This window comes from Jatropha curcas, chromosome 11 (assembly GCF_041381405.1).
Source record: "Jatropha curcas cultivar XTBG-Jc1 chromosome 11, XTBG_Jcur_1.0, whole genome shotgun sequence".
NCBI lineage: Eukaryota > Viridiplantae > Streptophyta > Magnoliopsida > Malpighiales > Euphorbiaceae > Jatropha > Jatropha curcas.
The window spans coordinates 21,940,809-21,955,162 of NC_143161.1; the positions used below are offsets into that span (position 1 = coordinate 21,940,809).

At 37.4% G+C, this 14,354-nt stretch overlaps 1 protein-coding gene and 1 non-coding gene across 2 annotated transcripts; one reads left to right on the forward strand and one right to left on the reverse strand.

Moving 5' to 3' along the window:
* Nucleotides 1–1,685: 1,685 nt before the first annotated feature.
* Nucleotides 1,686–9,480, reverse strand: LOC149492735 (uncharacterized). The gene is made up of 4 exons (XM_089715938.1): nt 9,106–9,480; nt 5,962–7,392; nt 2,502–5,901; nt 1,686–1,927 (listed from the first exon to the last, which is right to left on the reverse strand). Exons 1-4 carry the CDS (start codon nt 9,478–9,480, stop codon nt 1,686–1,688), a joined length of 5,448 nt encoding a protein of 1,815 aa, XP_089572064.1.
* On the forward strand, nt 6,767–6,873 carry LOC149492736 (small nucleolar RNA R71). The gene has a single exon (XR_016319044.1). It is a non-coding gene; the product is annotated as a small nucleolar RNA R71 (small nucleolar RNA).
* Nucleotides 9,481–14,354: the final 4,874 nt, after the last annotated feature.

The following is a 14,354-nucleotide window of genomic DNA, read 5'->3' on the forward strand; positions in this document are numbered from 1 at the left end:
AACATACGGCACATGCATAAACACACAAACAAATACTAAAAATAGAAAGAAAAACTTAAAGGCAAACAGAAAAACCTTAGGCCTCCGGAGAACCTGGAGGCGATGGAGTGAACTCGATGTGTTGATGGTGGAAATATTTCATCCACTTCCGTTCCATCCGTTCGTGGTTTTTCTGGATTGTATGCAGTTTTTGTCCCATGTCAAGAACAGTAACTTGCAAGGTTTCCTGCGATTGCTGTAAAGCTTCCACTTTACTCAACACTTGTTTCCACCCGGCAACTTCATCTTCTTCTTCTTCCGCATGAGAAGATGATGTGACCGGTGCTTTGTCCTTCCACTGTCTTTGCATTTGTGCCTCAGAGGTGCCGTCGTCGCGATCATTCTGCCCCACTCGCCTTTCCCATGGCTTCCAGCGATATAGAACTGTGCTGCCAGTTTTGATTTCTTCAACCAACCCTGTCTTTTCAAGAATGTGCCATCCATATATCGGAAAATGTCTGTAGGCTGGGGCTGATAAGGTGGAATAGGCATCCGAGCAATATGTGCCAAGATAGGCGCCAGATTACCCACTCCTAAAGTAACTTTGCCTTGATGACGAGAGGCGTTGTATATGGTATCGAGTATTATTCCTGCAACGTCCACTCGTTTTCCCTGTAAAATACAGTCCAAAATAAACAAGTCTCTTGTTTGGACTTTGGATGCTTCCACCCATCCAAACAAGGCATAACACAAATACTTCTGCAGATATAAAATACTCTCATCTTTTATCCATTTATTTCCAGAATTTCGTGGGGTAAAAGTTGATTGCCCTGTTAGTTTTTCCCAAACGGAAGATGCATTCCATCCTTTCGGTTTAGGAGGACATAAACTTTTGGGAAATCCTAACCATTCATGCATTTGATCATATCCCACAGTTAATTCTTCTCCATCCACTCTAAATTTGATGGCCATTTCATTGTCATCCACCCAATCAATAGTAGTTAGTAACTCTAAACTTAATTTAGCATTTTCAGGAATTTGTAATTGACTAAATATTTCAAAATTTAGAGTTTTCAAATATTCCTGTACTTTCTCTAAAATACCAGTATTTTGTAAAAAGGTTGGGTCAAGAAGATACATACCTGTGAAAGTGCACTTGGCTAGGCGTGTGTAGCGTTCTCCTTCCGCTATAGTATATATGGGGAAAGGAGCCTTATATCTGGTGGCCAAATCCTTTCGTGCTGGTGTAGAGGAGGAAGATCCTTCCTTGTTCTTCCTAGCCTTTTGCTTAAATGGCATGGTGTGAGTGTGGATGGAGTTATTTGTTGCTCAAGATATGTAGAAAAGAGGGCTGCTGGGAATTGATTTTGTAGCGACAGAGTTTGGGGGTTTGTAAAGAAAGGGAATTGAATTTCTTATATAGATGTATTTTGGGAAGGATAGGGTTGAGTAGTTAATGGGGAAGTTGAAAAGGAAGAGTTTTGATTGGATTTGAAAGGTTACTTACAGTTTTTCGCAGGTTTGAATGCCTTGGGAAGGAGAAGAATTGATTGGAATGTGAGAGGGCAGTTGAGAATTTCTGATCGTTAGGAAGTTGCGCCAAAAATTTGTGGAATCGCGCCAGGAATTTTTGCTGAATTCGCGATCGCGTCGGAAAATTCGCGATCGCGAATGGTTCTCGCCTTGCCTCTGCCTTCTGTTGTGCCCTAATCGCGCTTGTGCTTGGTATTATCGCGATCGCGAGAGTGAATCTCTTTGCTTCTGACTTGTTTTGCAGAGAACTCGCGCTCGCGAATATGGATCCTGAAGCTTCTAACTTCTTTTGTGGAGTAGTCGCGCTCGCGCAGAGTAATGTCGCGATCGCGAGTTTTGTTTAAAAAGCTTCTGTCTCTTTTTTGCAACATTCGCGCTCGCGCCTCATTTATTCGCGCTCGCGAATTTTGGTTTCCTGCAAAATAAATTACCTGCATACTTCACTTTTGATGAGTTTTCGATTTTTTTTTTATATGAAGGTAATATAAAATAAATAAAATAATAAGTTATAATAAACAAAGTATATTAATTTATTGATATTATACATACCTATTTGATTCAAAATGTTACCTGTGGTGGATCATCAATCCTATTACCCAAATAAAGCTTACACCGTTGTCCATTGACCATAAATGTGGATCCATTAGATAGATTCTTCGATTCTAATGCTCCATGTTCCATAACTTTGATTACTTCAAACGGCCCACTCCATCTAGACTTCAATTTTCCAGGAAATAGGCGTAATCTTGAATTAAATAATAACACCTGGTCTCCTTCTTTAAATGATTTGATTCGAATTTGATTATCATGCCATTTCTTAGTTCTTTCCTTATATAACTTGGCATTTTCATATGCTAATAATCTGATCTCATCAAGTTCATTCAACTGAAGTTTCCTTTTGTAACCAGCCTTGCTTAAATCAAAATTCAAAGATTTTATTGCCCAATATGCTTTATACTCCAATTCGAGTGGTAGGTGACATGCCTTACCATAAATTAAACGGTATGGAGACATCCCAATTGGTGTCTTAAATGCCGTTCTATACGCCCAAAGTGCATCATCGAGTTTAAGTGACCAATCCTTACGTGATGAATTGACCGTTTTTTCCAAAATCCACTTAAGCTCGCGGTTTGAAATTTCCACTTGACCACTAGTTTGTGGGTGATATGGGGTAGATACTTTGTGATGTACTCCATATTTCCTCAAAAGGCTTTCAAATGATCTATTTAAAAAGTGCGTACCTCCGTCACTTATGATTGCTCTTGGAACTCCAAATCGGGTAAATAATGCTTTTAAGAATTTGACCACTGTATTGGCGTTGTTTGTGACACATGCTTGGGCTTCTACCCACTTGGAAACATAGTCAACAGCTACTAAGATATAACTTTTACCCTGTGAAATAGGGAATGGTCCCATGAAGTCGATTCCCCATACATCGAATATCTCTACTTCGAGTATGTTGGATAAAGGCATTTCATCTTTCCGACTTATGTTGCCAACCCGTTGACACCTGTCACAATGAGACACAAATATACGAGCATCGTGGAATAGAGTGGGCCAATAAAAGCCACTTTCTAAAACCTTTGAAGTAGTTCTATTTGCTCCATGATGCCCTCCATATGGACTAGAGTGACAATGCATAAGTATATCTTGTATTTCAGTTTCCCCTACACACCTTCTAATCATACCATCCATACATATCTTAAACAAGAATGGTTCATCCCATAAGAAATTTTTAGCATCTGCATAGAACTTCTTCTTTTTTGCATAAGTCATGTCTGGAGGTATGATGTTAGAAGCTAGAAAATTTGCAATGTCGGCATACCAAGGTGTGTGAACATGTTGTACTAACATTAAATTCTCATCTGGAAAACTTTCATTTATAATTGTAGTTTCTCCTATTGGTCCTTCTTCATTTTCCAGACGCGATAAATGATCTGCAACTAAATTTTCAGAACCCTTTTTATCTCTAATTTCAATGTCAAATTCTTGCAATAATAATACCCATCGAATAAGACGTGGTTTTGCATCTTTTTTAGCAAACAGGTATTTCAATGCAGAATGATCAGTATAGATTATGACTTTTGCTCCTAACAAGTATGATCTGAATTTATCACATGCATATACTACAGCCAACATTTCCTTCTCAGTAGTTGTATAGTTTATTTGAGTACTAATTAGAACATGGCTAGCATAGTATATCACATGCAACTTTTTCTCATGTCTTTGGCCTAAAACACAACCAACAGCAACATCACTAGCATCACACATTATTTCAAATGGTAATCCCCAATTGGGTTTTGCTATAATAGGCGCACTTACTAAGGCATTCTTTAAAGTATTAAAAGCTTCCAAACATTCTGGAGAAAAATCAAAAAATGCATCTTTAACAAGTAAGTTAGTCAGAGGTTTAGCAATGATAGAAAAATTTTTTATAAATCTTCTATAAAATCCTGCATGGCCTAGAAAAGATCTTATACCCTTAATCGTAGTAGGAGGAGGTAACTTTTCTATGGCTTCTATCATTGCCCTATCTATCTGGATTCCTTCCTTACTTATTTTGTGCCCTAAAACAATGCCTTCATCAACCATAAAGTGACACTTCTCCCAATTCAAAACCAAGTTAGCATTTTCACATCTTGACAATACAAGATCTAGATTTTTTAAACAACCTTCAAATGAATCACCATACACAGAAAAGTCATCCATAAAGACATCCATAATTTCTTCTATGTAATCATTAAAAATCGCGGTCATGCAACGTTGAAATGTTGCAGGTGCATTGCATAATCCAAAAGGCATGCGCCTATATGCAAATGTACCAAATGGACAAGTAAATGTAGTTTTCTCTTGGTCATTCGGAAAGATATAAATCTGAAAATATCCTGAGTAGCCATCGAGAAAACAATAGAAAGCATGACCAGCAATTCTTTCTAACATTTGATCTATGAATGGTAACGAAAAATGATCTTTTCTTGTGGCTGAATTAAGTTTTCTATAATCAATACATACCCTCCAACCCGTAGTCGTCCTAGTAGGAATTAGTTCACCATCTTCATTTTTTACTACAGTCATTCCTCCCTTTTTAGGCACACATTGGATTGGACTAACCCATTGGCTATCCGAAATTGGGTATATTATTCCTGCATCTAGCAATTTGATAATTTCTTTCTTCACTACTTCTTTCATATTAGGATTAAGTCTCCTTTGTCTTTCTGCCTTAGGTATATGCCCATCCTCAAGATTGATATAATGCATGACTCGATTTGGACTTATCCCCTTAAGATCAGAAATTTGCCATCCTATACTCTTAATCCTATTTCTAACAATTTTCAACAAGTCATTTTCTTGATCTATAGTTAATTTGTTAGAAATAATTATAGGAAGAGTGTGATCTTTACCTAAGAAAGCATATCGTAGATGATTCGGTAACTCTTTAAGATCTATTGTTGGTGGAACTTCAATTGATGGTGGTAAAGGTTCATGCTCCCTAAGTAACATTTCAGGTCTTAAATTTATAAACTCCTCTTCTTCATTATTGACATTTTCTTCCTCAAAATTTTCCTTATCTTCCAAAGCAAACATTTCTTGTATGCAGACATCAACTACATCAATTCTCATGCAATTCCCCTCATCCATAGGATATTTCATGGCTTTATCTATATGAAATTCAATGACATCATCACCTATCCTAAGGACTAATTTTCCTTCTGAAACATCAATTAATGCTCTCACTGTGTTCATAAATGGTCTTCCTAAAATAAGAGGACAATTTTTATCATAAACAAAGTCAAGTATGACGAAATCAGTTGGAAAAATAAATTTGTCAACCTTAACAAGTACATCCTCAATGATACCATAGGGTCTTTTAATAGTTTGGTCAGCAAGTTGTAAAACCATATTAGTTCTTTTAACTTCATCCTCTAATCCCAATTTCTTAAAGAGAGATAATGGCATCAAATTAATACTTCCTCCTAAATCACACAGGCATCTAGGAAAATCTACTTTACCTAATTTGCATGGTATAGTGAAACTCCCTGGATCTTTGAGTTTAGTAGGTAACTTACTTGAGATTATGGAACTGCAATCCTCAGTTAGAGTGACTGTCGACACATCTTCCCAACTACGTTTCTTTGAGATCAATTCTTTAAGGAACTTACCGTAATTTGGAATTTGTGTGATAGCTTCCATAAGTGACATGTTGATATGCAAATTTTTCAGTTTATCAATGAAATTTAAGAACTGCTTATCTTGCTCTTGCTTCTTGAGTCTTTGCGGAAAAGGTGGTTTAGACTGATAAGCTTTAACATTGTCCTTCCCCTTATCCTTTCCTGTTTCTTGTTCTCTTGATCCTGCGCTATTTACTTCAATGCTCGGTTCACCAACCGGCTCCACAGTTACATTATTCAAAATATTAGCATTAATACCTAAAGGAACTATTTTATCTACTATTTTTCCACTTCGTAAGGCAATGGCGCTCACATTCTCCCTAGGATTCTTTTCTGTATTACTAGGAAGATTTCCTACTTCACGTGAGGAAATAGCATTGGCAAGCTGCCCTACTTGCACCTCCAAGTTATGTATAGATGATGAATGATTTTTGAATAACTTATCAAACTTTGATTCTAACCATTTAAAGCTATCATCCTGACTAGTCATCTTTTGGTTAAATCCCTCCAGAAATTTATCAATTTTATTAGTCAATTGTCCCAGTCTATCTTGATATTGACTACCCTGATTTCCCTTTTCTTGATTATCATGGTTTCTCCAAAAAGAGTTATGATAATTATGATTTTCAGCATTATAAGTATTCGAATATGGACCACGAATTTGTCCTTGGACATAATTCACTTGTTCCTCCATAACCAGATGCTTATAATTACATTCATTTGATATATGCCCATTTTGACTGCAATTGTCACAAATAAGAGATGTTGATTTACTTATGTTTAAGTTATCAATTTTATAAGACAAAGCAGAAATCTGTGCTTGCATCATAGTTAAGGGGTCTAATTCATGCACTTTCTTTGCTGAATTTTTTGAAGAAGAAGAAGACTCATTACTAACAGTAGAATGACTTACCTGAGTTCTTTCGGCTGGCCATATGCTATTATTGTTGGCCATCTCTTCTAGTAACTCAATTGCATCATTAGTAGTCTTCTTCATTAATGATCCTCCTGTCGTAGCATCTATAGTTCCCCTTGTAGATGGTGTTACTCCATTGTAGAAGGTTTGAATCAATATATTTTGGGGAAGGCCATGGTGTGGGCAAACTCGTTGGAGCTCTTTGTAGCGATCCCATGCCTCATATAAGGATTCATTTTCATGTTGGGTAAATGAGGTTATTTCTTTGATAAGCCTAGCGGTTTTCGCTAGTGGGAAATACTTAGACAGGAAGGCTTGGGCTAGTTCTTCCCAAGTAGTGATAGAGTTTGGTGGTAATGAATTTAACCAAGCTTTTGCCTTGTCTTTCAATGTGAAAGGAAATAGACGTAATTTGATAGCATCTGCTGGTACTGAATTCATCTTGAATGTATCACAGATTTCAAGAAAACTGGCTATATCTGAGTTAGGATCTTCATTTGGTAATCCGTAGAACTGAACACTATTTTGAAGCATTTGTAATAAAGCAGGTTTAATTTCAAACTGGTTAGCATTCACCGGTGGACGTACTACTCCCTTTTGTGAACCATTTAAACTTGGAGTAACAAAGTCCATCAACTTCTGTGGCGGATTTCCATCACCCATGACTCTTGAATTTCTTCTTTTCTTTTTCTTCTTTCGTTGTGAAAGAAACTGTTCAATCTCAGGCTGATAATCCTCCAATTCACTGTTTGAAGATCTGGTGCTTGGCATATGAGGTGTGTAAATTATGTGTTTCTGCAAAATTTTGAATCAATTATAAGTAAGTATATTAATTAAAACAAGTTGTAAATCATATATAAGAATATTTCGTTAAATGACAGAACACCGTTTCCCGGCAACGGCGCCAAAAACTTGTTGCATCTCTTTTGAGTTCCCGCAAGTATACGGATCGCAATGTAGTAATAAAAGATCGATCCCACGAGGAACGGGTTGAGTACACTTGCTACTTTATTCTTACTGATATGTTTACAGGAATACAAATATAAAATAGTTCTAAGGAATTTCTTAGTTATTCTAGATCTAATGATTATTCAACTTCAGAGAATAATGTGCATTAAAATACTTAGAATAATTAATCATAAAGACAAATGTGTAGTAAAATACTTAGACTAATTAATTGTACACAGGATTTTCCTTTTCTATGCAAAAGCTTGTAATATTCAATAAAGAATCTCTTAATTACATATGGTATAATATAATTCAACTTCTCAGTATAGAATTATACTATCTATTATATGTATTTCTACATATAATAAAATCCCTATCTTGTTAAATATTAAACCTAATTCTTATTCTTTGATTATTTCAATAAGACAGATTTAATTTCAACAGAAATAAGTAAAATATGCATATGTAAATTCAACTCAATGAATTAAATCTCTTTGATCTTTACTAAACTATTTCCTTCTGAGAATATAATCTAGTAACTTTGATTAAACAAAGATCAAAAGATAACTTAAGGAATTTTTATTGAATACTACCAATTAAAATTGTTGCTTTGTATAGAAGAATTATGAAGACCAACATACAACAAGTCTATAAAATAAGAGAAAGAAGTAATCAAACTCAAGCCTCCGGAGGGCGTCACACCTCGAGGAACTTCTTGGTGTTCTTGACACAATCAATAACAAGTAACTTTCGTCAATCTTGCTCTAAGTACTACTAACACACTTCTCCTAATACAATCTAAGTGTTTTTGTGAATATAACTCTGAATAAGAATTAATTCCCTATCTGTCTGTCTGTCTTTTTCTTCACTTTGATTGCTATTTATAAAGTAGGAGAGTGATGGTGGTTTTGGTAGTGATTGGCTGGCCAAGAGGTGCTTGAGGTGACTTCTCTTGGGAGGAGTCCCGACTCTTGCATGAAAAGATATGATTCTCTAATGAAAAGGCAGCAATCATGTCTCCTGGTAATCTCAATTCGCGCTCGCGCTGATGAAGGTCGCGCTCGCGACTTCGGCTCCAAGTGCTTCTGCCTCTCAAAAGTTCTTTTCGCGCTCGCGCATATGAAAGTCGCGGTCGCGTATTTCGCTGGCAAACTTTCTGCCTCTCAAAGGTGCTTTCTCGCGCTTGCGTATATGAATATCGCGCTCGCGTCTTCTGGTCCAATTGCTTCTGACACTCAGATCTGTTTGTCGCGCCCGCGTATATGAATGTCACGCTCGCGACTAGCTATTCTGGTTGTAGCTTGCGCGCGTGACAATTGGTATTGCTCGCGACGTGGGCATTTTTCTTTGTTGCGACTTGCTTGAATGCGCGAAGGCTGGATCAAGGAATTCTTCCATCTTTTTAACTTGTTTTGACCCTATTTTTGTATAGAACAAGTCTTTGCTCCAACTTTGTTCCTGCAATCCACTTTAAAACAAAACAACACGAACAAACATAAAATGTACAAAAACAATCATGCATTCATGCAATTTATATCGAAATAACATAACAAGATTTGCCCGCTTTGCGAGGCTATCAATAGCATCTGCTGGTACCGAATTCATTTTAAAGGTATCACAGATCTCAAGGAAACTGGCTATATGTGAGTTAGGATCCTCATTCGATAATCCATAAAATTGAACACTATTTTGGAGCATTTGTAATAGAGCAGGTTTAATCTCAAACTGGTTAGCATTTACCGGTGGACGTACTGCTCCTTTTTGTGAACCATTTAAGCTTGGAGTAACAAAGTCCATCAACCTCTGTGGCGGATTTCCATCACCCATGATTCTTGAATTTCTTCTTTTCTTCTTCTTCTTTCGTTGTGAAAGAAATTGTTCAATCTCAGGTTGATAATCCTCCAATTCACTATTTGAGGATCTGGTGCTTGGCATATGAGGTGTGTAAATTATATATTCCTGCAAAATTTTGAATCAATAATAAGTAAGTATATTAATTAAATTAAACTGCAAATCACATATAAGAATTTTTCGTTAAATGACAGAACACCGTTCCCTGGCAACGGCGCCAAAAACTTGTTGCGTCTCTTTTGAGTTCCTGCAAGTATACGGATCGCAACGTAGTAATAAAAGATCAATCCCATGAGGAACGGGTTGAGTTCACTTGCTACTTTACTCTTAATGATGTGTTTACAAGAATACGAATACAGAAGTGATTAATTTCTATTTATGCTAAAGCTAATGTTTAATTAAATTTAAAGATAAGTGTGTAGTAAAATACTTAGAATAATTAAACATAAAGACAAGTGTGTAGTAAAATACTTAGAATAATTGATCATACATAGGATTTCCCTTTTCTATGCAAAAGCTTGTAATATGCAATAAAGAATTCTTTAATTACATATGGTATGATATAATTCAACTTCTCAGTATAGAATTATACTATCTATTATAAATATTTCTACTTATAACAGAAACCTTATCTTGTTAAATATTAAATCTAATTCTTACTCTTTGATTATTTCAATAAGACAGATTTAATTTCAACAGAAATAAGTGAAATATGCATATGTAAATTCAACTCAATGAATTAAATCTCTTTGATCTTTACTAAACTATTTCCTTCTGAGAATACAATCTAGTAACTTTGATTAAACAAAGACCAAAAGATAACTTAAGGAATTTTTATTGAATATTACCAATTAAAATTGTTGCTTTTCATAGAAGAGTTATGAAGAACAACATACAATAAGTTTATAAAACTGTGAATACTCAAATTTTGAGGCTCAAAAAGCTTGTTTCCCCGGACTGCAAACAGTCCGGCCGGACCAGAGGACGTTCGAAAATTTTACCGAAAGTATGCCAATATGGTACTTGAAACGTCCGAAAAATTGCGAGGATCACAGAACTGGTCCCGGAATATTTTTTGAAAGTACGAAACTCCCGAAAAAGCCTTTGGAACGAAAGACTAGCAAGTCCGCCGACCACGGCGGCAGCGGCGTCCGCCCTTCACGGCGGCGGCAGCTGCCCTCCAGCCCGGGTTTTCCCTATAAATACAGCCCCGATTTGTCAGTTTTAGGCACTCAGTCTGTGTTGACGGACGCTCTCTTCTCCCCTACGCTCCTTGCGGTTCTTTTACTACTTTTCCGCATTTAGTGTAGGCTTTTATTACTCTGCTGTTGTGATATTTGGTCACTTAATTGAATTAATTCTAATTAATATTCCCCAAACGAGGAGCTTAATCTAGAATTTTCAAGCTGAAGCTAAGAAGCGGCCGCCGATTAACTCAGGTAATAACAAAACTCTGCCCATTTAATTTCAGCATTTTGTGCCTATTCTCTTCTACTCCAATTCTGAATTAAACTGCTGCATAAATGCATTCACGTCATCAATTAGGCAAATAAACTGCCTCAATTAAATATGATTAAGCTTTAATGCCCGGTTAATTAATAATCGTGGTGTTAAAGCCTAAATCCGACAATATTGGCTAAAGTATCTGGTCAATTAATGACTATGGTATAATCGCCTTTATTTCGAACAGTCCGGCTTAAGTCCAATTAATCAATAACTGTGGCTAAATAGCCTTAATTAACCACGTTTTTTTTCTTTTGGCAATAAATTGCCTATATTGCAATTCAATTGATCACTTTTGGCAAACAAATTGCCTATAAATAAGATTAACCATTTATAGCAACAAATCGCTTAAATCAAAGCTTTGGCAAAATGCCTTGAATTAATCAATCTTTTGGCTAAAAGCCTTAAATCAATCATTTTGGTGACAATCGCCCAATCAACACTTTTGGCAAACAAATTGCCTAAATCAACCCATTTTGGCTAAAAGCCTTCAAATAATCACTTTTGGCAAACAAATCGCCTAAATCACATCAACTTTTGGCAACAAATTGCCTAAATCAATCTTTTGGTTAGAAGCCTTAAATCAACACTTTTGGCAACAAACGCCTAATCAAATCAATCAATTCTTTGGCAAAATGCCTAAACAAAATGCATGAAGCATACACACACTCATGCATTAAGCATACCCATTCAAAGCCCTTTAAAAAAGGCCTATCGAACTACGTCAACTTTGATCTTCCATTCAAACGGAAGTACGTAGGCATGTTTGGGATTTAACCTCGAGCGGCAAGTCGAAATCACTTAAACATTTCATTGGTCCAATTACATCATTTACCTTGCAAAGCATTCATTCATTGGTTAGTTCATCAGCATGACATGGTCTCGGGATCCACCTCGGGTTCGTAGACTGTGCCTTAAACATTGGGATAATTAATCTAGTAATTAGGTTAATTAAAATTGGAGTTAGCTTAGGGTTTTTTCCTAGTTTACCCTAAAATAATTAAACATGGTGACGACTCACACATTCACGTGCATTTCTGCCCTTTAGTCATATTCATCATATGACAATATTTGGGGTAGGGGTTCACAGTTTGGTGACTTCACTGGGGACTTATGTAATCATTTTGCATAAAGTGGACTACAATTGCTGCATCAACTAACCTGCCCTTCTTCAGGGTATTATTTTTGTTGTGCTTTGTTTTGTAGGGTACCCTAACATGAATCAAGTGTTCTTTCGTTAAGAATACTGGATAAGGAAATTTTGGACTTAATTGTAAAATTTAATTAAAAAATTTAAATTTGTTGATTTATTTACACGATTGAGAATCTTTTTCTCCATTGCATAAAAAACGAATTTCAAATGAATTTCTTCTCTTCTGTTCAAACTTTTGAGTCTGGATAGCAAGTAGCGTTGATCGGCAGGTCTCCTTGATTATGTCGATGGACAGCCAAAGCATCCTCCCTGTTACCGCAAACCATCCCTAATCCTTTTGGGGATGATGGCCCATGAGTATGCGTACTGTCGGACCCACGTGAAACTCCTTGTTTCACATGTGGTTAGGTATATCCATGCTCAAGGTTCAAGGGTTCCTTTATAAGCCTATTTTCTATTTGTGTCATAGCCTATAGTACCTATCCTTTAGGGCCGTATGTACCCAATGCTTGTTGTGCGCATTCACGACATGTCATAAACATTGAATAAACACAAAAAGAACACAAAACATTCTTTTATTTTTTTTTCATGCACAGTTGGACAAAGAGTCGATCTACCTCACATCAGCTACCCTGATACACGAACCACTATACCCTAATCCAATTACCCTTATACTTACCCACTGTTCAAGTGCCAACATCAGTGCCAGTCACACCTACGGTACCATCCCCAACATCACCAGCTTCACCAGCTACACCAGCTTCACCTACAACTCCAACAACCCCACCTGCATCAATGGCATCAATCTCTGACATCCAAAACCTTATGAGCCAACTGGAGAAGACAAAGGGCCAGCCTCTCTTTGAGGTCAACCCTGAGAATGCCAACCTGCCCCTCTCGGGATTTCAATATGACACTATGCAGTTCATAGAAGGAAAAACTGCAAACTCTCGAATTCTCTTTGATTTCGGGACGATGCAAATAAACTGCATAGTGCCTTTGATGCTGAAAATGTCCTACCTGCCGGGAGTGGTTATGGCGAGGTCCGAAAAGACATACCCCACACTGCAAGCTTGGGAATGTCCAGTGAATAAAGGGACTTTTGGGCTAGGATATGAGCCCACTGATGAAGACCTGGCTGGAAGGACCAGGAGAAGAAGGAGAAAGATACAGATGCAGCCATACTTTTTGACTTTGAATGGTCACTTCTGCAAACCGGGAGAAACGATTCCTTATCGTGGCTTCCAAGAACCATTTTACTGCCCGACTGCTAAGAAGATGCTGCCTGGGTTAGAAACATTTTCTCATGTCTAGGGCAACAAGCCCGAAACAATAACTGAACTGGAAGTGGAAGACGTCATGCAGCCCAGTCTCTTTGACGAGGTTGCGGTCATTACAGGAAATGATGGGAACCAAGACCTGCTGAGCCTGATCAAGCAGTACAAAGGGCCTCTCACCAACTGGTATGCCGAGGAGGAGCGCACTGCTGATAAACCCCCTCCCGAGTCAAACCTAGAGTCAAAGTCTGTAATCAAGTCCTGTACTGAGTCTGAGTCTGACCCTGAGTCTGAAACCAAGTCAGAGTCCAGTTCCAGTTCTGAGTCGTCTGTGTCGAATCTGGAAAATCCAGACTTTAAATTTGATGTAATTTTTGAGGACAATTCCGTCCTAATCAATAAGAGCTTGCAAATTATTGGCTACCCCGCGTGTCTATCTTTCCAAGCATTTCCAAGCAAAAATAATGAAAATCAAATAAATGAAATAAAAAATGAAAAAGAAAAAATAATAATTGGCAAAGAAGAAAATGAACATACATACATTGCATCTGACTGTGTGAACAGGGAACAGGTCATTGAATGCTTGAAGAAGTTTGCCGATTGCTTCATGTGGAAGGCAAGTGACATCACGGGAATTGACCCGGCAATAGCGGTACACAAGATTCCAGTATACCCTGAGGCTAAGCCGGTAAAACAGAAGGTAAGAAGGCTCAAAACAGAATGGTCCTTGAAAATCAAGGAGGAAGTAGCCAAGCAACTAGAGAATAAGTTCATAGAACCCATTGCCTACCCGACGTGGTTAGCAAATATTGTGCCGGTGCCGAATAAAGATGGCAAAGTCAGAATATGTGTGGATTATCGGGATTTGAATAAAGCATGTCCGAAGGACGACTTCCCCCTGCCGCATACTGACTTGTTGGTGGACCGAATGGCTGGACATGAGATGGTCTCCTTGACCGATCTCGCTGTCGGGTACAATCAAATAATGATGCATTTACCAGACAAAGAGAAAACGGCATTCATCA

Bases quoted from the DNA above. Each gene is read 5' to 3' on its own strand.
- LOC149492735 (XM_089715938.1), bottom strand. From the start codon at position 9,480: ATGCCAAGCACCAGATCCTCAAATAGTGAATTGGAGGATTATCAACCT. The intron at 5,902-5,961 runs GTAGATAAAATA...GTAACTGTGGAG, and splicing joins CCTTACGAAGTGGAAAAATA to CCGGTTGGTGAACCGAGCAT. The intron at 1,928-2,501 runs GTAAGGCATGTC...TTTATTTTGCAG, and splicing joins TCCATACCGTTTAATTTATG to GAAACCAAAATTCGCGAGCG.